The sequence below is a fragment of the Electrophorus electricus genome, chromosome 10, assembly GCF_013358815.1.
Source record: "Electrophorus electricus isolate fEleEle1 chromosome 10, fEleEle1.pri, whole genome shotgun sequence".
Classification (NCBI taxonomy): Eukaryota; Metazoa; Chordata; class Actinopteri; order Gymnotiformes; family Gymnotidae; genus Electrophorus; species Electrophorus electricus.
Window position 1 is genome coordinate 6,357,613 of NC_049544.1, and position 23,883 is coordinate 6,381,495.

General features: G+C 45.8%; 1 protein-coding gene across 13 annotated transcripts in view; it reads left to right on the forward strand.

The window, feature by feature from the left end:
* ptk2ab (protein tyrosine kinase 2ab) overlaps positions 1-23,883 on the forward strand; it is a 53,741-nt gene that overhangs the window by 5,828 nt on the left and 24,030 nt on the right. For all 13 annotated transcript variants that reach the window (XM_035530442.1, XM_035530443.1, XM_035530446.1 and 10 more), the window contains 9 exons: positions 4,177-4,203; positions 15,660-15,886; positions 17,148-17,314; positions 19,748-19,835; positions 20,598-20,677; positions 20,777-20,839; positions 22,116-22,170; positions 23,270-23,410; positions 23,715-23,792. In XM_035530442.1, coding sequence (XP_035386335.1) covers positions 4,177-4,203; positions 15,660-15,886; positions 17,148-17,314; positions 19,748-19,835; positions 20,598-20,677; positions 20,777-20,839; positions 22,116-22,170; positions 23,270-23,410; positions 23,715-23,792 — 926 coding nt within the window. The remainder of the gene's footprint in view (positions 1-4,176; positions 4,204-15,659; positions 15,887-17,147; positions 17,315-19,747; positions 19,836-20,597; positions 20,678-20,776; positions 20,840-22,115; positions 22,171-23,269; positions 23,411-23,714; positions 23,793-23,883) is intronic.

The window sequence follows — 23,883 nt, forward strand, 5'->3', positions numbered from 1 at the left end:
ACTGCCAGCTACACAGAGCTTATTTCACACTAGCACAGAGTACTGAGTGACCTTTCCTAATACAATGAGAAGTTTTTCCTTCAGCTGCATTTGTTATGGTAATGCCCTCATTAAGCGAATGCATGCTGTGCCATATTTGTGTTAAATTTGAGATAAAGAGTTATCTTCCCTCTGTTCCCTTAAATCTAAGTGGGAAAGAGGAAGCGATTTCTCTGCGCTTTGGGTTTCTTTGTCAGAGCAGGGCTGACAGCAGTTTCTGAAGGCTTCGTTTCCACGTGGTAGACAATTTAGTAGATTTGAGCATGGCCATACGATGCCATGCATTCACAGTTGCAGTCTGCCTGATGGAGATGGAGAGAAGGAACGATGCGGTGCTATGTCCTCTCCATGGTCAAACAGGATGAACTATACACCGGGTGGCGCTAGGTCTGCCTCCGTGACAATAGAGTTTGGTGCTCAAGTTGCTAAGCAAATTTATTGTGCATTAGAATGTGTTTTGCCTCTGAGATTTGCATCCAATGCCCCTCTTTATTCAAACCCAAGAGGCTGAACTTCGCTTGTGGTTGAGATTTTTTCAGTCCGAGTCCGTGTCTCCAAATGCGAGTGTTTCTGGTAATGTTTGTTTAGAGCTTTATTGTAGTATCTACTGCATTAGTCATTTAAAATATATAAGTGCATGAATTCTGAATATATTTTTATCACTATGATGCTCGCAGGAAAAATGTCATTTTGTCTTACTGCTATTTTGGCTACATTGCAGGCCAGTGTCCTTTTGCTGCTGTTTAGAACACGGCCTACCTGCAACAATAAAACCCGCCTCCAGTGTGGTTCACGGTGGCGCGGCAGTTTTCCACAACTCTGAACAGACAGTTTAAAAGCAGCAGTTGAGGTTGTACCCGTTGCGCATCAGAATGATCTGTCTGCGGTCTGCGCTCACCCCATCCAGCTCCCCAGGCACCAGTAAGTGTGTGGAAGTTAACACTAGGCAAGTACCAGAGGAAACTGGGTAAACCTCAAAGGCAGCCAGCTGAATTCTCCAGATTTGGTTTCCCTGACTCCCCTGGGTCGTCGCTAGCAGGGCTGAGAGACAGATGGCAAGGCCGACAATGTTAGTTGTAGAGTGTACACCTTGTGCTAACCAAGGTCACCTGACCATTACAGCACTGCTTAGAATGACCAACCCATTTGTTTTTTTCTATGTAAATATTTCTAAGTAAATATCATATTTCAATTTGCACACCAAGAGGAAGCCTTTGTTTAACCATGGTTTTATGAATACTGTGATCTACTGCCATTTGGACCAAAAACAAAGTACGCAGTGTGGGGTGAAATATAAATCAAGTAACTAATGAGGAGTAGGACAACGTTTTGCCTTTAGAAGGACTTCAGGTTTCACTGTTTCACTAAAGGCTGTTTTAGGCATTTGGAACGTTGTGAGCGACTGTTGTTTCATGTCATGCTGTATCTCTAAAGGGAAGTCTTTTGCACCTAACCACCTACACGTTATGGCCGCCCATTGCATTATGAGTACAAAGCCATAATTAAAAATGGGCAACAGGCATGACCCTTTCACTCTCCCCAAGCATAAATGCATCCATATCATCAAAGAGGGATGACTGTCAACTATGACAGTGTAGGGGTGCATATTTCGTACTCACGCACCAGGTTGCGTATTCTTGTGCACTGGCCTTGGATGTACGTGGTTTCCAAACAGCAGTCACGCTGTAAATTGAAGCTTTGTGAAGTTGTTGCTGATGGAGTCCCGTGGCTGTTTTCGGAGGATTTTTAAGCGTGCTCTGTTCCTCGTGGCCTGTCTGAGCTTTGCCTTCTGACCATGGTTACCCTTCGCTATGTGATGGGAATGTGATGTCCTGATTTTCACATTAATTCTTTTTGCAGGTTGTGTGCCCTGTGCTGCTGCAGTCTGCTGACTGTTCGGACTCTTTCGAACTCTGTCGGTTACTTTGTTTCTTTGAAAACTCACAGCTCAGATTCTCAAGACTAACAGAGATTAGCGGGCCATTATTATGTAAAGGGAATATTTTGTTGATACTTTATACAATTGTATTATACTTTACAATAACCTACATTAAAACATAGCACAGATTTTGATGAATCACAAGCCATTTAATGAAGCACAAACAAATAAATTGGGACAAAATGACTGCATTACTGCAATTTATTTGTTTTTGAATCATATGGCTTGTGATTCACCAAAATATTTGCAAAATTGTCATACAGAATGTCTTGGATTGGTCAGAATACTCAGCACGCAGCCAAAAATAATCATTTTTTAATTCCGCTTATTTGCATATTCTAGTTTTCTGTAATATTGCAAAAGCCTGTTACAAATTATATATTGTACTACATTCAGCATTTTGTGTGTGTGTATATATATATATATATATATATATATATGTATATATATGTATATATATATATATATATATATATATATATATATATATATATATATATATATATAAAAAACATCCGTGTAGTTGTTTTGGCAGTTATGATCAGCTGATGTCTTTTCCTGTGGTGTTTCTCATATTTTGTCCACCCACTTATTGCACTTGGTATAACACTGTCGAGATACTAAAATAGTGTGAATTCACATACTTTCAATTACTTTCACATTTCTAATTTTGGACATCTAACTGCCAGTCTATCATTTCCTCCACCTTAAAAAGACACTAAATAGCCAGGCTCCATTGAAGTCCTGCTGTAACTTGTTTGAGTCTACATGCTTCCTTTTTGGTGGAACATGTATTTGAATACTCTCAACTATGCACATGATCTGCTGTTATCTGATCCCACATGCCTCAGATCTTTGTCTTTTGCTTACCGTGGACATTATTGCAAAACTAGTGACGTATGTAGTCACGACTGTGGGTGACTCGGGCATGAGCTTCCATGGCATTCCGTCTGTGTGAGTGAGCGCAGGTGTGTGACGCCCTTAGGCTCTGCCCTTCTGCCATCTTTAGCCCTTCAGCCAATCCATAGCGTTCAAAATGATAAGGCCATAGTTACAGCTGGGCTCACTCACTCACTCCCTCTCTATATTTATGTCCATTCTAAAGGAACATACTGACCAGGCTTCATGTTCGTTTGCCTGCGATTGCCTTTGCTCCTCTGGGGTCAGTGCTCCTCAGATGGTATGGCAGTCATCACGGCTCTCTGGCTGCAGTCTCCTTGTGGCCCCCAACCACTGTACTGGGAATCGCAGCCGTCATTGGGCCTAACCAAATTGGTGGACATTGTTGTCATTGCTGACATTTTTGACGTTGTTGACGTTTTTATCTTTGCACAGTGAGAACCGCGGTACGCTTCACACAGCACAAATACACTGCATTCCATTCAGGGAGAGAGAGAATCCCAGCTCCCCGCCTACACAATGCCTGTGTTTGTGCAGCTACTTCAGCCATGCTGTTCACTGCCCTGTTGTCTTCTCCCTGTCAGCACTGATCCGTGTCCGCCGGTCCACGTGTTTGTCTCGTGAGGGCTCCGCCCGCTCGGCAGCGTGCCGTGCCCCGACGCGTCATTCGATTCCGCTCAGGAAAGTCGCAGTTTTAGGCGCGGGGATGTCTGTGAGTGAAACCTGTGCGGTGGGGTTTTCGAGTCTCGAAAGGAAAGGCCAGTGTTGTGGTGCGGAGGTGGAAGGAATCGCCTGTTGCCTGGTCAGATTCGGTCAGTGGAATATACAAATGGGCCCTCTAATAAATTCCAACCTTTCTTACTGTGTATGTTAGACATCATGAGCAAACTCAGGTTTTCCAGGTTTAAATTATTTTGGTCAAAATAATTCAGTACAATCTTTAGCCATGGCGCATCAAGAATTAAAAGACATATACTGAAATACATATTACAGTCACTGGATGTATTAACAGAATTGCAGGATGGTATTTTTAAATTGTTAAATTAAAACAAAACTCATTCTTGTAATGTTAAAACGCAGCACTTCAGTTCGGCGTTAAACATGCTTGCAGTAGGATGCCTCTAGGCGTAGTGAGCTCTGAGCCAGCTAGAGGGCGCTGTCTTCTCAGACATTTACAGCGCGTGCTCTCTGTTCTCAGCATGCACTCACACACTACCTTAAATGGAGGCTGCTTAGCTTTGTTGGTGATGGAAAGCCTGGTGTGTGACTGTATTCTGTTTCTCTCTGTTTTATTGCAGATCTTACGAGGATCTCCTACTACTCAGGTAAGTAAATTTATGAGCCGACATCTTGAAATCTGTTTCAGCAGCGGTGATTTCGCCTCTGTTACAGCTGTGTAAGTTTTTGTCCCTTCTCATAGCAATCAGGTAATATAACTCACGTTCCTAGTTTTCGGCTTCGATCGGACACCTCGAGCTGGACATAAGTGCTCCACGGCAGGGAGGAGGTTGAGTTTGGCGTTTTGGATGGAGCTTCCCCGCACCCCCCCACCAACCACCACCCATGTTCTTTCTCCAACCAGTCCATTGTTTAGCACATAATGCACTTCTGGGCTGATATTTGAGCCAGCAGAGTTCCTGTGGGAGGGTAGTGTGACAGAACATCTACTATCCGATCTCTTTTCCAGGCCTAGACTCTACACTCTAACAGGGGATAGCCTTTAAACCAAGAATGGAACGAAAAGCAGAACATGCCACGAGACTCGCTCTGTTATGTAACATATTTCTGTCACATTACTGCGTTTCTCAGCTGTCAGGGAATCTGTCCAACTGTCCGTCTACGATGAATTCCTTTCAGGCCGGTTACCAGTGATTGTAGTCCATTCCAGATGTAGATGATGGCCAACATGAGCCACTGCTTGGAATAAATTGCGTTGGATCGGTAATCTGGTTACATTACTTACGGATCAATTTGAAACTTTTTAAATTGATAACCATAAGTAATCCCTAGAAATCTGGAGAGAAGCACTTAACTGGGCCTGTGCTCTTTGTCATATGCATCTGTATCATCATGTGAAGAGCACTCATGGTATCACTTTAGATCAATTTGTCAGCTCTTTCATTCCCCCTCTTTGGAGTGACAGATAGAAAGGGCGCAAATGCTTGGAAATGGCAAAATATTGCCCTTAGTTTTTCTGCTCGTTTTGGCTTTCTTACTCTCCTAGAGCTACAAATCCTCTACGTGCTCAATAATTCATGTCGAGGCGCTGTGATTACTGCGAAAGCCATGAGCAGCGCCGAACAAGAGCTCTAACTGGGTCTGCTGCACCGTGCTGGCTTCTCACAAAGCTGAGATGAAACAGAATGGTGAAGCAGGCAGAAGTAGTCCACTTACCTTTTCCTGCGTTAAACTAAACGAACTGGTTTCTAAAATGCCTTTAATTTTAATTTGTCATATAAATGAATATATATATAAAGATTGAAATCATTACTTTAGTTTTGTATCCCTAAATTCCCTAAATTGGAGATTCTATTGAATTATCCTTGGATGATATTCTCTAGTGGATTTTTCATCATTGTGTTTGTCTTCCTTGTCTTCCTTCCTTTAGCCAGCTGATGTTCCATAAATATCTCAAAGAGAATGTGAGGTTCTGTGGATATGGATTGTTTGGGAAAATATAGGCTAACCATTAATTGACGTCATGGCAATTACTGATGTTTTCTTTCATTGACGTACTAAACTTTGACTAGCCGCTATCCTTGGGTGGTATGACAATGGCAATAAAGCTTTAATAATAAAATTGTACCTTACAAGCTTCCATACATTTCATACTCTGTAGTTGTACCTTACAGGCTGTCCTACATTTCATGCTCTGTAGCTGTACCTTGCAGGCTGTCCTGCATTTCATACTCTGTAGCTGTACCTTGCAGGCTGTCCTGCATTTCATACTCTGTAGCTGTACCTTGCAGGCTGTCCTGCATTTCATACTCTGTAGCTGTTCCTTGCAGGCTGTCCTACATTTCATGCTCTGTAGCTGTGCCTTACAGGCTGTCCTACATTTTAAAATCAGTTGAATGATGAGATCTACCTCCTGCTGGCACCATTATTGAACTCTAATGTCAGTTACCTGAACAACAGTGCTGGACCCTGTATATGTCCAACTTTACTTTCATTAGTGACCTGGATTTGGCCAAAAGGTTAAATATTAACTGAAAGCTTTTACTATATTTTATACTGTAAATGCAATTGTTAATATTGATTATGCAAGTTGACAATTAACTGAAATGCATTTATAGTTAATACATTAACAAAATATCCAGACATCTGCCCTTTTTAAAAAACAACTAATTTATGAAAGAGGCAAATGGAAACATGACACGCCTGTGCAGAGACCAAGACAAGTTACTATCGGTCCTCATGTCAAGAGTACAAAGAACTGACTGAAAGGAGACTGGCAGTAGTAGTATTATTGGTAGTATTGAAAAGTTTTGTCTAATGCATAGCTATATTTAAAATGTCATTCTGTTTATCATTTAGGAGGAGGGGAGGGTACTGGCTGAGGAGGGGAGGGTACTGGCTGAGGAGGGGAGGATGCTGGCTGAGGAGGGGAGGATGCTGGCTAAGGAGGGGAAGGTGCTGGCTAAGGAGGGGAGGGTACTGGCTGAGGAGGGGAGGGTGCTGGCTGAGGAGGGGAGGGTGCTGGCTGAGGAGGGGAGCGTACTGGCTGAGGAGGGGAGCGTACTGGCTGAGGAGGGGAGCGTGCTGGCTGAGGAGGGGAGCGTGCTGGCTGAGGAGGGGAGGGTGCTGGCTGAGGAGGGGAGGGTGCTGGCTGAGGAGGAGAGGGTACTGGCTGAGGAGGGGAGGATGCTGGCTGGGGAGGGGAGGGTGCTGGCACCCTGGTAAACCTGTTCTGCAGCCCCCTGGGCTTGGCTGTATGTTTTGTAAATACCACTATTGGGAGCGAATAGCAGGAAGACATGCAGAGTAGAATTAGCATACTGATAAGGTAGCTCCGCCTCCTTTTCCAGCTGCCCTGATTTGTTTTGCTCTCTCTCTGTCTGTCTCTCTTTTCTCTGTCTCGCTCCCTCTCTCCATTTTCTCTGTTTCTCTGCCCCTCCCTCTCTTGCACATGCTCTGTCCCTTGTCTTCCTCCCTCTCTCTCTCTCTCTAAGTGGAGCACACATCCTCACACAGTGTCCAGCCACGCGCTTCCTGCTTGTGACAATCCCGCACGCACCGTCTCACACGCCGTCTCGCTCCCTCCGGGAGGAAGTGTCGTCTCGGAGCTAGCAATCGTCGTCTCGGCGGGGACTGCAGCATTACCTTCCAGGCTGCAGCGCACCTTCCTGGATTTGTTTTCCCAGACTCCCGACAGCTCGGGGACACCTCCACCGCTCTCTCGCCCGACAGCGCTCAGATATCCCCACCGCACTCTCGCCCGCCTCGGCAGGACCTCTTGTGGATTTGCCTCGGCCTCCTCGGGCCGGATCCTGCTGGTGCGCACCGGGGGCCGCTCCTCCCTTCACTGGCTGTCCCGCGCCGTCGTCGTCCAGACCAGGGTGTTGACCACTCAGACGGATCCGGCGCCCACCCTCCACCTCCCTCCGGTCCGGGTACCCCGAGGGGGCCCCCTGCTCCCCCCTCCCCTCCCAGCAGCGGAGCGGTCATAGGGGGTCGCGGCGGACCAGGGCAGCCGCCCGCTCCTCATGCGTGCGAGGGCGAGGCACCGAGCCGCTGGGCCTGGGAGAGACAGGCGGCGGGCACGGGCCGGCGCATGGAGAGCAGTGGCTGCAGCCCCTTCCCCCTGTGCTGGGTGCGGGGAGCCTGCGTCTACTCCTACCCAACCCCTCTGCCAAGTATGTCACCTACATCCAGCACTCTGAGGCTAGCGCTCTGGCTCACGGGTTTGCAGCTTGGGTGAAGTACGCCAGCTTTCCCTGTAGGACAGACTGTGTTGAGACACACCTCCAGTTTAGGCTTACGGGAGAGGGATGTGTTCAGTATACTTTATTATCGGATGGCTGCAATGTCCAATTTCAGCGTTACAGCCATTCAGAAGGTTTTCTGGAATGTCTGAGCTAGGCTTTGCTTACTGATCTACTCTTGTTCATTGTTGCTTTTCAAAGTCTGTCCAGACACGGTTGAAGCTTTTGGGGGAAATTTTCCCGATAATTATAATGTTTGTTGTGTCGCTTGTAGCCAGCGCAGACGGAACATGTGTATGATTCTTCACTACGAGTCTTGCTCACGCACCTTTAGCAGCCTCTCCTTGCTAACAGCGCGCTATATAGGGCACGGTACTCAAGCACAGTGTACTAAGTGGATAAATGACGTCTAAGAATAAACGTGTACGGAGTGCAGGACAGTCCGCTGTAGCACCAGAGAGGCGTGCGTTGCTCAGAGCACCTGCTCACCCTCATTACGCTGTGTTTAACGAGTGTAGCACTGAGGAACAGAGCGGAGCACTGCCTCATTACTTTACTTGTGTGTGTAGGTATGTCTCAGTATGAGGAGAGAGGGAGAGATTCGAGGGAAAAAAAAAGATTTTCATTTCACTGATTGACGTGTGTGTGTGGGGGGGGCTTGTCCATTTTATTTTTTCGTTGGGGGCTAGGTTGCTAAGTAAATCAATCAATTAATCATAGCACTGATTAATTGGACTAAACTGAGAAATATAATGGAGGAGACTAATTACATTTTATATTAAGTGATGGTATCTTAAATCTAATCTGAATATATAAATGATAATGCAGTTTAAACTATAGGGATGATCTATTGTCATTATTGACTTTGTTTTTAGTTTGCTCACCTGTGGTAGCAGTGTTGTTTATAAAAACTAATTAGAGATTATTTACAAGTCTCTTTGGAAGCAGATGTAATGGCTTTGATTGTAGATTTAAAATGGCCTCAGCTGTTATGTGATTCATTATATTGGGGCATTCAAATATTTGAAATTGATACCTTTTTAGTGATATGATTGCAAATGATAGCAAAAATACTGATTTCAGTACAATTATATTTAAGGTATCAGTATTCACAACATTGGGTTTTATTTTGCTATCACTGTGTGTGTGTGTGTGTGTGTGTGTAGTAGTAGTAGTTCTCTCATTAGCAGTACCAACTTGATGATGTCCTTTATTTAAAAGGACACACACGTGGTTTTCTTTGCTAGTCATGCCGTTTGATGAAGTCAGTTGTTGCTGCTGCAGAGTCACTTGAGACTGTGAAATACTACGCTAAAATATAAACAACCCAGCAAATCCCCACCTCACCCTCACCGTTAACCCAACGCCACTCACTTTTCTACGCTAGACTGAGCACAGTCTTCACTGAACAGAGCAGGTGAGGATTAGCCACACTGCAAATGTGCATGTGTGATTCTGTAGAGCGCAAGGAAAGGATTGCTAAGACATTAAACAATAAGGAATTGTTCTTTTACCACTGAAGGAATGTGGCAAGGCAGTGAAAAGATTGCGTCACACTATGGGGGAGCATGCTAAAGAAACCTGAGATGCTGTGTTTACCTGTCCTCTGGCAATAGTGTCGAGAGAGACAGACAGACAGACAGACAGACTGACTGACTGACTGACTCTCTCTCTCTCTCACTCTCTCACTCACTCTCTCTCTCACTCTCTGGTGATTGACAGTGACGGGCAGGGGGCTCTCTTGTGATTGACAGTGCCCAGGAGAGGAAGAGGTTGGTTAGTTCCACCGCTCAAGAGCCCTTGTCGTAATGCCCCCTTTCAGGTGGAGGGCTATAGATTTCTTTTGGTGAAAGGAGGCAGGATCCTGTCTGTGGTGCTGCCATTACCCCGGACCTACACTCAGCACTATCCGCATCAGACGCTTTCAGCTGCTCTCGCTTCGATGGGAAACACCATTTTCAGCCTTTTGCTGTGAAAGCAAAGTGAAAGGATGGGGCGGGCGGTGCTCATGTGCGAAATCATGTGCTGGAAATGTTTCTGAAGGCAATTGGTGAACAGTCAACAGGCGGAGGTGGACGTGCTGGGTTAACGAGCAGTGGGTCCACTGCGGACCGCAAGAAATGACTTCAATAGCAAACGTATAAACCGTCGTGCCCTTTTCTTCAAACATCTATTAGGACAGACTATTGGAAACATTAGTATCTGTAAAAAAAAACCAAAAAAAAAAAAACCAACTTTAAAATAAATGGTGGCTATTTTAGTCCCGTACTCGAGCAGAAGTACCACAAGAACACTGCGAGCTGTTAAGTTGCTATCGCTAGTTAGCAACAAACAAGCGAGTAAACATCCATCTTTGTATGGGATGGCTAGCTTGCCTGGTAGCTTTACAAGATATTATCTAGTAAAAAGGATTGATTTAAGCAAACAGCAGCCAAAACGTGTCAAGTGTCTAAAATGCATCAAAAACGGCCACTCAGTATACTGTCAAACAAACCAGTCAAACGGCCTACTTATAAACGGCATGTTTTCAAAGTACGACTTTTCAAATGCATGTATAGGACACACGGCTCTGTCTTGCCTTAAATTGTCCCCCGTAGCAGGTGCTCTCCGAGGCCTTAGTTCAGGGTCACATCGCCATTGTTTTTCTTTAATTTCATTTGTATTTACCCCACTGGCTTTGCTAGGGTCAAACGAGAGCCAAAAGCGCTGGCCTGCATGATGGATAACTGGTGCCTTGTAGCGTCTGCTAGGCAGGAGTGAGTAACATGTCAGTCAAACTTTTGACAACTGATAGGATGTGGGGAGAAGGCAGGCCTATTTAATTTACAGCTGCTTCATAAAGCATTATACTGTGTGTGTGTGTGTGTGTGTGTGTGTGTGTGTGAGTGTGAGAGAGAGAAAATTCCGCCAAAATAATTACAAACCAGCCCAAATTTGGTGCGCCCGCCAAAGCGTCTTTTTCCCTGCCAATTTCAAACAGAATCCGCCCCAAATCTGGCAACAGTGGGAAGCCCCTATTTTTCTAAAGATAAACTGCCTACTGGTTATTTTGAATGAGGCTGGTTGTGGTCTGAACCAACTAGGTTCACTCTGCCACTCTGCCTCTCTGCCTGAATAGTTTTGCATAGTGATTTTGCGGAGGTGGAATTTAAGGAGTTAAAAAAATCGATAGCAACGGGCAAGTGGGAGCCTTTTCTTTAGTGAATGTGTACCAGGTGAAGCACAAGCCCATGGCAAACCTTCTGTCTGAATAATCTGTAATTGACTGAATGCGGCTAGCGTGGTTTGAGAAGGGCAAGGAAGCCTAGGATGTTCTTGATTGCAACAGCAGTCAGTTGACCTGTTCATACCAAGAAGATGTCTTGACACATCCTAACAGACGTAATGTGTGTCCCAGTGTAGTTTCATCTGATGTAAAGCTAGTTCTTGAGTGATGTTGACATAGAAGCTGTTTCAGTAACAGTCCTTTTAATGTTTAATGATATTGGTCCTGAGAACTTCACAGAGACGCAAGCTGGGCCATTGCAGCAGATCTTCAGACCATTCAGTTCTCCGTTCATTTACTTCAGTTCTGTACCTTCAGACCTCTCAGCTCTAAGGGAATGTTAGTGCTAAAAATAGTTTTCCCAAGGTCTATTTTATAGGGCTATTCTTAGCAACGTAATTCCTTCATACAACTCGACGTTTCAGGCTGGCGTCGGGGCTGACCTCCGGGGCCACACCTCGGAAGAACCTTCGGAAAGGGCTTCAGCGACACTTTCGGCTATAGAGAGGTGCTTTATTTCCTCTGAGCCCCGGCAGAGAAAGATACAAAGCCGAGAGGCCTGGCTGTGTGGGACGAAAGGTGGAGGCGTCTAGATCTGTGCTTGTCGGTGCTCGCCAGGGGCTCGTCACTCTTATGCTTATCGACAGCTGTTGCTACCGCATTCAGCCAGGCCCAATAGGATGAGCACGTTCCTGTTGATAACCTCAGAGTCGACGCAGCTTCTGCAGCCCGGCACAGTCGATGTGTCGTTAACCCGCGGTAAGAGCCGCGGAGGGGGGTAACGGACACTGCAGCGAGGGCAGTGCTGGATGAGATCAGAGGCTTTCGCGTGCTGTCCTTAGAATAAACGTTTGTACCCTAGCGGTTTTTAGCTCCAAGCGTGCGTTTTGAAGGTCAAATCACCTTGAAACCACTGAAAGAACATTTAAAGGTGTCTGACATGTGGCGATGCCTTCTAAGACCGCAGTTTCAAATATTTTGTTTGTCGCATGGTTTCTTTTTGGGCTTTCCTGTCCTGTGTAGCTTTATATTTACTCTTTTAAAGACATCACCCCATGTGTCTCGTGATGCAGCCATTCCCAATTATTTCCACTTGCTCTATGATTTGTGCAGGAGGAGTGCTGGTTTGATTCAACAGTGGAAGTGGTATTGTTAAGCACTCTCTACTGCACATGTGCAGGAGACTGTTCACCGATCAGTCACGCCTTTCCCACTCCCAGCTCCTGGCCTGACACCCCAAAAGGCTGATCAAGCACAAACTGGGGCGAGAGTCTTTGTCCAACTAATCAGCGAGACAGGAAGGGTCGGAAATGTTCGGCCAATCGTCTGCCTCCGAGCCAAAACGAGAAGGCTTGCAGTGATGCATTGACCAAGTCGCCTGACAGTTTTAAAAACCATTATTAATGGGATTCGTTTTTTTTTTTTTTTTTAAATCACATCTAAAGGGGCGGGGAGGATGTCTTCACGACACGACGCCGCACGCGAGCCGGCCGAGACATGGTGTGGGAATCCGGCCTTTCTGCTGTCAGGCCGTAGGGGGGACGGCTCAGGAAGAGCAGGCTGCCGTCTCCTCGTCTCTGCGGGAGAGACGGACAGGAACTGCACATCCACGGTGACTCGCTCGAGCTTCATCCTGCGAGAGCGCATTGTGATGAGCAGGATGTGTTGTCAGAGCAGAGGAAACACTGTGGGGATGTTTTTATGCGTGTGTGCTTGAGTATGTGCGATAAAGGCATAGGGAGACTCCAACAGGACCAGCCCTACCCTGATCCGTTTATAGTATTCCGTGTGTGTGTGTTTGTGTGTGTGTTTGTGTGTGTGTGTGTGTACTTTGAGATTCAGTGGTTTGCTTGGGCTGTCGAGTGTCCCAAGCGCTGTTGGAATCCTGCAATGTTTGGCATAGCTCTGGCTCGTATATGCTGGCCTTGTCACAGAAAAAGTAGGACTATGAGCTGGACAGGAAGTGCCAGAGATGAGCTAAAAGTCAAAACAAATTGGCGTTTGGCTGTTAATTTTTATTAAAAAAAATTTGATTGGTTTGAATTTTTATTCTGTGCCTCTCCCTCTGTATTTTAAAGGTAAATGGCAACTTGAGATCAGAGATTAGATCTTATTGCTGTCTCTGAAAAGTTCGTTTTTGTGTTGTTACCATGCAGTAGAAATTGTTTGACTGCTAGGGAGCTACTATTGAGATTCCTGAGATTTGTTTTGTCAGAATTTGGGAAAGAATCTGTTATCTTTTAATAAAGAAATAGGTAGTAGATAATAAAGTAGGTATTTGATTGCATATTACTGATTTGCCATAATTCATAAAATGTATGATATAGGATTATAGCATCATACATACACACACACACACACACACACACACACACACACACACACTGCCTGGGCAAAAAAAAAATGTCACCACCTAGATTTAACTAAGCAAATGAGTAAGAACCTCCCATTAATGATTACTGCATGGATGATTATGTCTCAGCTGGCAACAAGTTATTTAACCCTAACGGATGCAGTGAGTAGCTTCTCATTTGTTAAACAACCATGTCAAATAACACATCCTGTGGTCATGGAAAAGATGTTAATCTGTTTCAGAAGGGTCTAATTATTGGCATGCATCAAGCAGAGAAAACATCTAAGGAGATTGCTGAAGCTACTAAAATCGGGTTAAGAATTGTCCAACGGATCGTTAAAAAGTGAAAGGACAGTGGGGAAACATCTTCGAGGAAGGAATGTGGTGGGAAAAAAAATCTTGAATGATCGTGATCGGCGGTCACTTAAACGTGTGGTGAAATCAAATTGTAGAAAAACAACTAGAACTCAGGGATATGTTTAATAGTGAAAGTAAGAGCATTTCTACACACACAATGCGAAGGGAACTCAAGGGATTGGTACTAAACAGCTGTGTAGCCTTAAGAAAACCACTTGTCAGTGAGGCTAACTGGCAAAAACGGCTTCAATTTGCTAGGGAGCATAAAGAGTGGACTCTGGAGCAATGGAAGACGGTCATGTGGTCGGATGAGTCCAGACTGACCCTGTTCCAGAGTGATGGGTGCATCAGGGTAAGAAGAGAGAAGGCTGAAGTGATGCACCCATCATGCCTAGTGCCTACCGTACAAGCCTGTGGGGGCAGTGCTATGATCTGGGGTTGCTGCAGTTGGTCAGGTGTATATTCAGCAACGTTATGTGCCCAAAGAATGAGGCCAGCTGACTACTTGAATATACTGAACGACCAGGTTATTCCATCAATGGATTTTTTCTTCCCCGATGGCACGGGCATATTCCAAGATGACAATGCCGGGATTCACCGGGCTCAAATTGTGAAAGAGTGGTTCATGGAGCATGAGACATCATTTTCACACATGGATTTGCCACCACAGAGTCCAGACCTGAACCTCATTGAGAGTCTTTGGGATGTGCTGGAGAAGACTTTGTGCAGTGGTCCAAATCTCCTATCATCAATACAAGATCTTGGGGAAAAATTAATGCAACTCTGGGTAGAAATAAATGTGACATTGCAGAAGCATGTGGAAATGATGCCACAGCGAATGCATGCAGTAATCAAAGCTAAAGACGGTCCAACGAAATATTAGAGTGTGTGACCTTTTTATTGGCCAGGCTGTGTGTGTGTGTGTATATATATATGTGTATATAAAAACATCAGATGTACTTCTGTCATCACACCTTTTAAATCAGACCCTGTTCTCTGTCTTTTGAAAACATTTAGTTGCCACCAGTACTTTGAAATAATTGTAGTGTTTCTGTCAGAATGTGAACATCACATACTTTTAAACAGTCCCCTCATGTGCGTACTATTGGTCAAAGGATTTCAGGATTTTGGAATTTGGAAAGATCCAACTGACAGCTTTTTGTCCTGACAGGACACAGCTATAACAGCAACAGCTTTAACTAAGGTTGGATTTGAGATTGTAAAGATGGACGAGTGAAAGAGCAGACAAATTAAATAGTGATGAAATATGGAGGGATTTGATATTTCATGGTAATGTTACATTTGTTTCATTTTTATTACTATATTTAAAAAAATGACTTGTACATGATGGTTGCTCACTGCAAATTACAACAAAAGGTGGTCTCCGATTGTGTGTGTGTGTGTGTGTGTGTGTGTGTGTGTGTGTGTGTGTGTGTGTGTGTGTGTGTGTGTGTGTAAACAAAACAATACATAGCTTCAGTTTGTCACAATGTTTTCCTTTTAGCACCCAATGCACTACATCTGAATTGTGTAACACTCATAGACTAGAAGCACCTTTAAGACGAATGGATATATCAGATATGTATATAAATAATGCAACCTATTTAGTTAATTGACCACTAGTGTTTTAACAACAAGACCTCAACAAGCATAGGCTTGTAGATGACCGTGAATTCAGGGTTTTATAAAATTGCAAAATGTTTACTATTTTTGTGTATTTGATTGTTATTTTTTTCCTTTAGAACTTCAGCATGGACCATGATCAGCCAATGTTTTTTTGTTTTTTTTTTAACAGTGGTAACGAGGCGTTTGCAGGCGTACAGTGTATGCAGATTCACACTGCTTTCTGTTTAGTAATGCTCTCTCCTCTTTCCTCTGCAGAATATGACCGACACCTAGCACCCACCAAAGGCATGGCGGCAGCTCACGTGGACCCGAACCTGAACCATGCCCTGGGCCAGGGCCCGAAGCCGCGCTACAGCGGTGGCGTGGAGCGGGCGGCCGGCACCCTGGAGCGTGTGCTCAAAGTCTTCCACTATTTCGAGAGCAGCAGCGAGCCGTGCACGTGGGCCAGCAACATCAGGCACGGGGACTCCACAGACGTCAGGGTGAGCGAGGGCTGCGCGAGGCCACGGGACCCTCGGTCGTTTGGGAACATGCAGATTGGCTTTGTAAGGAAAGCAGTCAGGCCTGGAGGATGTGAAAGAAGTATTTTGAATTTGAAACATGGGATATGACATACATGCATGTGTGAACACTGGGTGTGTTCAGGCGGTTAAAGAAACTAATTTTTACACTTTTGACTGCATGAGGGTTTTTTGTTGTTGTTTTTAGAGCTGGTATTGACACTCATTTGGGGCATTTGACATTGATCTGTGTGTTTACAGGGCACAGTGGGATTTTGTGTATGATATAAACAAATGGCTGGTTGAATAATGCTGCTATACCTCCTAATGTTCGATGTAGCACCATGCTCTTATTTCAAATTGCAATACATTTTCTAGATTATTCATCAATGGTCCATTTTACCTAACGGGCAGGAGGTAAAATGGCCCCCCTCCTCCCACTGTGGCCAGTCGAGTAGAGAGTAGTAGCCTGTGACCCGTTGCTCTAAATGATTAACATGGCTTGGTTTTTGAATCATGAATCATGAACTTGCCCTATTTTGCCATCACCAGGTTGGCTGTGGATGACGTGTATGACATGATGAACTAAACACTGTATTAAATATTAAGCAAATCCTTTTAGGTCTTTACCTGTAGTCTAGGACGTAATACATGTGCCAAGTCACGTAAATACAGACTATTATTTATTATTATTTATACCTTGACGGATCATAAAGGACTGATTCTGGATTTAAACATTTGCACGAGAGACCATTAAACATGATCAGTCATTAGATCATACTTGCATGGTGTGATCTCTCTCTCTCTCTCTCTCTCTCTCTCACTCTCACTCTCCCCATCTTTTTCCATCTCTGTATCCATCTTACACTTGCTTTGTTTTACATGCGATTCTTTATTGATTCAACTCCGTCTCCGACTCTCCCGCTTTCTCTTCTTTCCTTCTGGTCCGCGACATCCGCGATAACCCCATCGGTGTGCGAGTGCTTAATTTCTTCACTCACTCAGCTGCTTCTCTCAGTGATGGTGTTCCCACCTCACGGTGGCTCAGGCGTTACGCAGGCTTTCCTATAAAGCCCGCCAGGCTTTTTACAGATTCAAAGAACCCGTGCAGGGTCCCTGCCAATCTGCCACGTTGTCTTGTAATCTCCACACACGTCAGCCTTCTTCAGAAATGATCGCGTACTCTCGAAACTGCCGCTCGTCCCGTCCCGTGAAGGAAACTCTGTGTGCTCTGTGTCCTCAGGGCGTCATCCAGAAGATCGTGGACATCCACAAGGCGCGGTGTGTGGCCTGCTTCGGCCTGCGGCTCAGCCACCTGCACTCCGGCGAGGTGCGCTGGCTCCACCCGGACGCAGGCGTGTCCCGCGTACGGGAGCGCTACGAGCGCAGCCACCCTCAGGACGAGTGGAGGTGAGGTGGCTGTTCACGTGGAGTGTTTTGACGCATTTGTAATTGTAACTGTTCGCGTTTACTTTTAAATTCAGCTGCAGTACCTCAGTGACGGCATATGTGAATGAGTCTCTCATTGTACATTTCAGAGCTGCGACAGGCAGAAGAGAATAGATTCACTGAAAGCAAGCTTCAGTCCTTTGTCGAGCGCCATAAAGCGATTTATGTTTTAGCAACCATGGCTGTCTCCTCCCAGTGTCAGCGAAGCAAAAGCACTTTGTATTTAAATATAGATCAAATACTGAAATAAAGTTGCTTGGAGTAAGCTGTGAGATGCTATGAGAAGCCAGTTTGCACTGTTTGTTCCGTCAACTGGGAGCCAGGACAAAGAAGAGTCTTGGTTCTTTGTCTTCACGAGACTTGAAGGAGGGCGTTTCTTGAAGCTCAGACTGTTCAAGGCGTGGCTTGGGCTCTCACCATTGCCATCCTGTAGGGGGTCCATTCTTGGCTTTGAAGGCGAACATCAGAGTTTTATATCTGATGCGAGCAGCTACTGGAAGACTGTGAAAGGAACAGCACTGGAGTAACAAGAGTGATCTTCAGAAGATCTGCGTTCTGGATCAGCTGTAGGTGCTTAATGGTCCTCGAGGAAGACCAGCGATCACTACTTCTAACCTATATACCTCTGGTCACTTCTCCAAGACCCTCTACCTCTGATCTCTTCTTTTAGTCCAGTAATGGCTTAGCTTTTTCCTAATGGAGCATTGGCTTACTGTTGCCTGCCTCTGAGCAAACATTAAATAATGCAAAAGCAAGTGCTTCCTCCTCTGTTTGATCACACTTCCTAAGACTCAAGTCCCAGAATAGACCTACTGTATGAAATGTAGGCCTTAATATCTGGGTCATGCTGGCTCCGTGAAAACGGAAGCACGTGTTGGCATGTTTGGGGGGAAGCTGCAGTGCATCGATTCTCAGGTCACCCGAAACAGACCGAACAGGATGTCAACTGTATTATTTGCACCTTCCTGAACCCCACTGCAGAGGATGTCTAATCTCAGAGAATACAACAGACACGGTCCGCAGTGAACTGCTCAGATAGAGAGCTGTTGTCGAATGCTCTGAAGTGAATGGGGCTCATCCTTAGCGTGGAATAAACGGAGGCGTTCAGGTCAAAGGGTGAACACTTTCCCCGCACAGGCTGCGGCTCTCGCCAGCTCTGACGAACCGCGGCGCTATAACAGTGGGCCCAGGACTTTACAACAGACGCTCCACCCACAACGCTCACCATCGAGGATCACCTGTTTGAGAAAGGAATATGTCGTGTGGTTTAATGGATGGAACAGGAATGGATCTAGCAACGTGTGGTTCTGGTGTTTTTCTAGGATGAAATGTTGTTTTTAAACTGTATAAACCGTGCGGGAGAGTCTCGTTTAGCCCAGCGTTACCCCGGCCCCACTCAAAACAAATTTCAAAATGTTTAGCGACATTTGCCTTCATCCCTTGTCCATCGCAGACCACAGCAAACCTCGGCCCTTGTGTCCTTGGAACAGATTTCCAATACGAACCTCTGACAGGTGCTTTGGCACGCCGTCATGGGCTCAGCTTGCCTGGGTAATCGGGGGTTATTGAAAGCAGACCGTAAAGAGGCTGGGAGTAAATGGGGAGGAATGGGTGGAATTTTCCCCGACAGGCGGACAACTGCTTGGTGCAAGCATTCGTGAAATCGTAATCGAGGTCTCTGGCAGGCCGACGTGGAACACCTCGCTACGATCCCTGATCACTTTCGTACGGCGTGAACACTTGGTGGCTGACGCGTGTGGACCGCTCTCACGCGCACACGTGTGCTCACACGCAAGCACCGCCTCTGTTGCGGCTGACAGTGCACAGGCAGGCTACAGGGCAGTGCGTAGACAAGCAGCCTTTGGGGCTGAGGCCGAGCAGACAGACTGGGGGGCTGTGTACCAAGGGGCAGCCTTAGCTGGAAATAACTGAATGAGGATCAATAAAGCCTGCACTCACACAGGATACTGAGAGCTTGCCTGTGTTTGGTTCGTTGCTACGTTCCCAGTCTGCTTCCCAGACTCACAGCTGTTAAGGCACTTGGAATACCTAAATCATCCCCCAAGCAACCTGGACTATTATACTATTACTGCTAAGTCAAAGACAATTTTTCAGTAATTCTCGTGTGGTCTCAGTATTTCTTGTGTGGTCAGTCACATGGAATTTTCAAGCATTTGGTGATTCGCTCAAGCCATGTCTAAATGAGCCAAATATATCCACGTTTAAGACCGATATTTACATGTGTTTAAGCACCAGCAAATGCCATTGAAATGAGCAGGGTTTAATACAAATGCTAGATCAGATCCGCGTTCCGTGTTTACCTGTGCTAACTGAGCATGTTTCAGTTTGGAAACTGTGTTTGACTAGTTTGTATAATTTCTCCTCTGTGCTCAGGTATGAACTGCGGATACGCTACTTGCCAAAAGGATTCTTAAAACAGTTCGCTGATGATCAGCCAACTCTCAACTACTTTTACCATCAGGTAATAAGCCTGAAGACTCTCTCCTCAGCCATGTGTAAATCTTCATGTGCACGTGTTTATTCCACTGTCACGGAGGGTGTGTGTGTGTGTGTGTGTGTCCGGGGGTGTGTGTGTGTGTTGCAGGGTGTTTGCAGTGTAGCTAAACTAGGTCAGTAAGTTTTAGTTTAGCACATCACTAAGTGTCTGCGGTGCCAAGTTCACCGGAAGCAGACCAGAAATGACAGGAGACAGGATAGGAGCCTGCATCCCTCTCTGGGGTCATCTACCCGGCTGGGAGGCTGCAGTCACTCCGCCCTCCTGTGTCCGATGTCCAGTATCAGTCTGTTCTCAGGAGGGAGGCCGTGTTAAGTCATGACCCATATTTGGTCCCTTTGAAACGCAGTAACAAAATGTTGCAGTTCCCACTGCAATATGGTGGAAGGGCTGTTAGTGTGTTCCCGTGTATGTATCCATTATGTCTGCTCCCACTGGCATGCTCACTGCAGTCGGCTATAATGCACTTCAGCACTTCTTTTCTTTCATCTTCTGGTGTGCTCTCTCTCTCTCTGTCGGCATAACTACATCAAGGACAATATTTCTAGAGCATATGGAATGCATTCTGTTGAGGCTAATAAGGAAAGATCTCTCTCATCCTCTCATGCTGCTCTGCTATAAACATCAGAGTTGTCCTTTCAGAGCATGCTGGCTCTGTTGCAGTCACGGGGCTCTAATTCTCCTTCTAAATACCCCCCCCCCCCCCCAAACCCCACTACAACCCTCTAGGTGAGAAGTGATTATATGACGGAAGTGGCTGATCAAGTTGATCAAGACATTGCACTTAAACTTGGCTGCCTTGAAATCAGGTGAGAGATTTGAATTGCATAATGTGTGTGTGTGTGTGTGTGAAACAGAACACATAAATATGGCAAATCGGTGTACTGTATTTTTCTTCTGTTTTTCAGGAGGTTCTTCAGAGAGATGCCAGGAAACGCCCTTGATAAAAAGTCTAATTACGAACTGCTAGAGTAAGTCGGCCTTTCAGTGATGGCATCGTGCTTTGATTATTAGCTTTCTGCCACTTGATAAGTGGATCTATGGCAGATCAGACATGACTATAAAACACCACTCAGCCCCTCCCCCAGTACAACACCACTCAGCCCCTCCCCCCAGTACACCACCACTCAGCACCTCCCCCCAGGATACCACCACTCAGCTCCTCCCCCCAGTACACCACCACTCAGCCCCTCCCCCAGTACAACACCACTCAGCCCCTCCCCCAGTACAACACCACTCAGCACCTCCCCCCAGTACACCACCACTCAGCCCCTCCCCCAGTACAACACCACTCAGCCCCTCCCCCCAGTACACCACCACTCAGCACCTCCCCCCAGTACAACACCACTCAGCCCCTCCCCCAGTATACCACCACTCAGCCCCTCCCCCAGTACAACACCACTCAGCCCCTCCCCCCTGTACAACACCACTCGGCCTCACCCGCCTGTGCTGAGGCTGGTTGTGGGTTATCTACTCCCGGAGAAAGAGAGGCTGTCGGATGATGCTTCAGACACCTCCTCGCTCCTCGCTCCTCTCTTCTGCTGTATATGGGTCAGAGTAAATTGCGCTCTCCATAACCTGTCTGCTCTATTTATAGTGGAGAATAATGCCCCCCAGCCATGGTGACATAAGGTTGGAACTTCCAGAATCTCCCATAGGGAACTCAGTTAATCCTGGGGTGCTCCTGGACACTCGCAACTAAGTATCGGAGAACAATTAATATCCAATCCGGACTGGAAAATGAAACTGAAAAATCTCTTGTGATACAGTATAATATATATTACTATAGAATATATTATAATTTAAAATGGAGAGCAAAATATTTTGGCTTTTGACCTGCTAGTGCCACCCTAAAATACCTTTTTAATGCTGGTTACATCACACCCAGGGCACCTTTGGAGACTAAGGAGGTTTTCTTTTCCAGTTAGGTGTGTAGAAAGCATTTTCTTCAACATTAGTTCATTATTAGTCTTCCCTGCTTGTGTTTCAAGAGGCTTGTTTATAGCAACAACAGTAACAGGTAAAAACAGTGATTTGGTTTTGGCTGTTGAAGCACACCTGGACCCATGGGTTACAGTCCAGGTTACTAAGATTGCCTCGAGCTGACACCTCAGAAACTTTCTCGGCTCGGTGGTACGTGAAGCGGAAGTCCAGTCTGAGCTCCAGCCCGAGATCTGTTCGCATGCACTAAACCGTTTTGACTTCCTCTCCTGACCCTCAATTCTCTCCCCTCTGCTTCTTCCGCAGGAAAGACGTCGGCCTGAGGAGGTTCTTCCCCAAGAGTCTGCTGGACTTGGTCAAGGTGAGCTTCAGCAGGTGCCCCTGAGCCACGGCAGGGACGAAGCCCCACCCACGCTGCTTTAACCACATTTGCGTCCTCTCTCTGCTTGGGGTTTTGGGTGGTGAGGTTCTAAGGCTGAACTAAACGTGCTCATTCTCTGAAGGCTGTCTTGCTTTCCCACGGAGTCGTCTAGGCTCAAGGTGCAATTTCTTATGACAAGTGATGCGACCAAAAAGAAACACAAAATAAATAAATAAAACGGAAACGTATGTTTTAGTGGAGCCATAGTACACTATGTTGGAATTGCTGCTGTGCGTTTGTGTGTTTTGTTACATTTTAGGACAGATCCCTGCTGCAGAGGGAAAACAAGTGATAAAAATGGTATCCACCTTGCGTTCTATAAAAAATACATGTTTAATTTTATGGGTCCAAAATTAGTCAAATTTAGGGTGAGGCTTAGAGAACATGAAAGGCCCGTCCGCTTGCCTTGTGCGGATGCTGTTTCTCTCTCGCTTAGGCACACCCCCCTCCCTCTACCCTAATACTGCCTCCAATTACCCACTGCCTTTTACATGTCGTCATGGAAACCAAAGCACTCGTCAGGATCACGGGTAGATAGATTTTACTCATTGAAATCCGTTTGGAGTGGTGTTTTGACTTCAATGTTGTTGACATGAAATTGTCTAATTGATTCCAATTAGATAATTAAACATGGGGAATGGGATCTGAATATAATATTTGTGTAATGATGGTCTGTTTACGTCGAGACTCTTTGCAAACACGGTGCTCCCTTGATTTATAATTTGAGTGAACATTTTAAAGGGTGCAAAAATTTCCGGAAAAGCGGCAAACCCAGTAACACGTCCTTTTCTCTTTTTATGTTTCAGTAAGGAAACATAAAGGGAATACAGTCACCTTAAAAGAGCTCTGAGTCTCCAAGTCAATGAATTATTCATTGAGTTAGCGTTGAACGTTTGAATATGCATTGATGGTTGATGTCTTTTCCCCCAATGGGAGGAGATTTTCCTGCATGTTATTCAAAGAGAGCTGTTTAGCATCAGTGTGGAAGCCAAGCCCACTGAAAAGTGATCCAGTCGTGCGGTTGGTGTTCTCTTCACAGCCCAAGTCATTACGGAAGTCCATCCAGCAGACCTTTAAGCAGTTTGCCAACTTCAACGATGAACAGAGCATCCTCAAGTTCTTCGAGATCCTGGGACCCATTTACAGATTTGATAAAGAGTGCTTTAAGTGTGCCCTCGGGGTGAGTTCATACCCGCCGCCGTCATATCCTGCAGTTTGGAATTCTCAGCAATTGGGGGGTTTGGTACTTTTTTTTTCTGTACCCCTGCCCCCCCAAAAAAGAAAAGAAAATTTCTGTCTCTTAGGCAGATGTTTAGTGAAGAGATTACATTATTCATGGACTCTAATGACCTCTGCTGGCTGAAAAGGAACAGTTAAGCCGAAGCAGTCAGGCTTGTTATTATTGGCCACGTGTGTGATTAAGTACTGGACAGTCTGTGGGGTTGAACTGCCAGACCGACCCTCTGCTGTGGTGTGTCCTCCAGTCCAGCTGGGTGATAGCGGTGGAGCTAGCCATCGGCCCTGAGGAGGGAGTCAGCTACCTTACGGATAAAGGCTCAGCTGTGAGTACGGCCGCGGGCATCCCTGAGTTACAGCACCTCCCTGGGTGTTAATGTTGCAGTCAGGAGATTGTGTGCTGCAAGCATCGTTAAT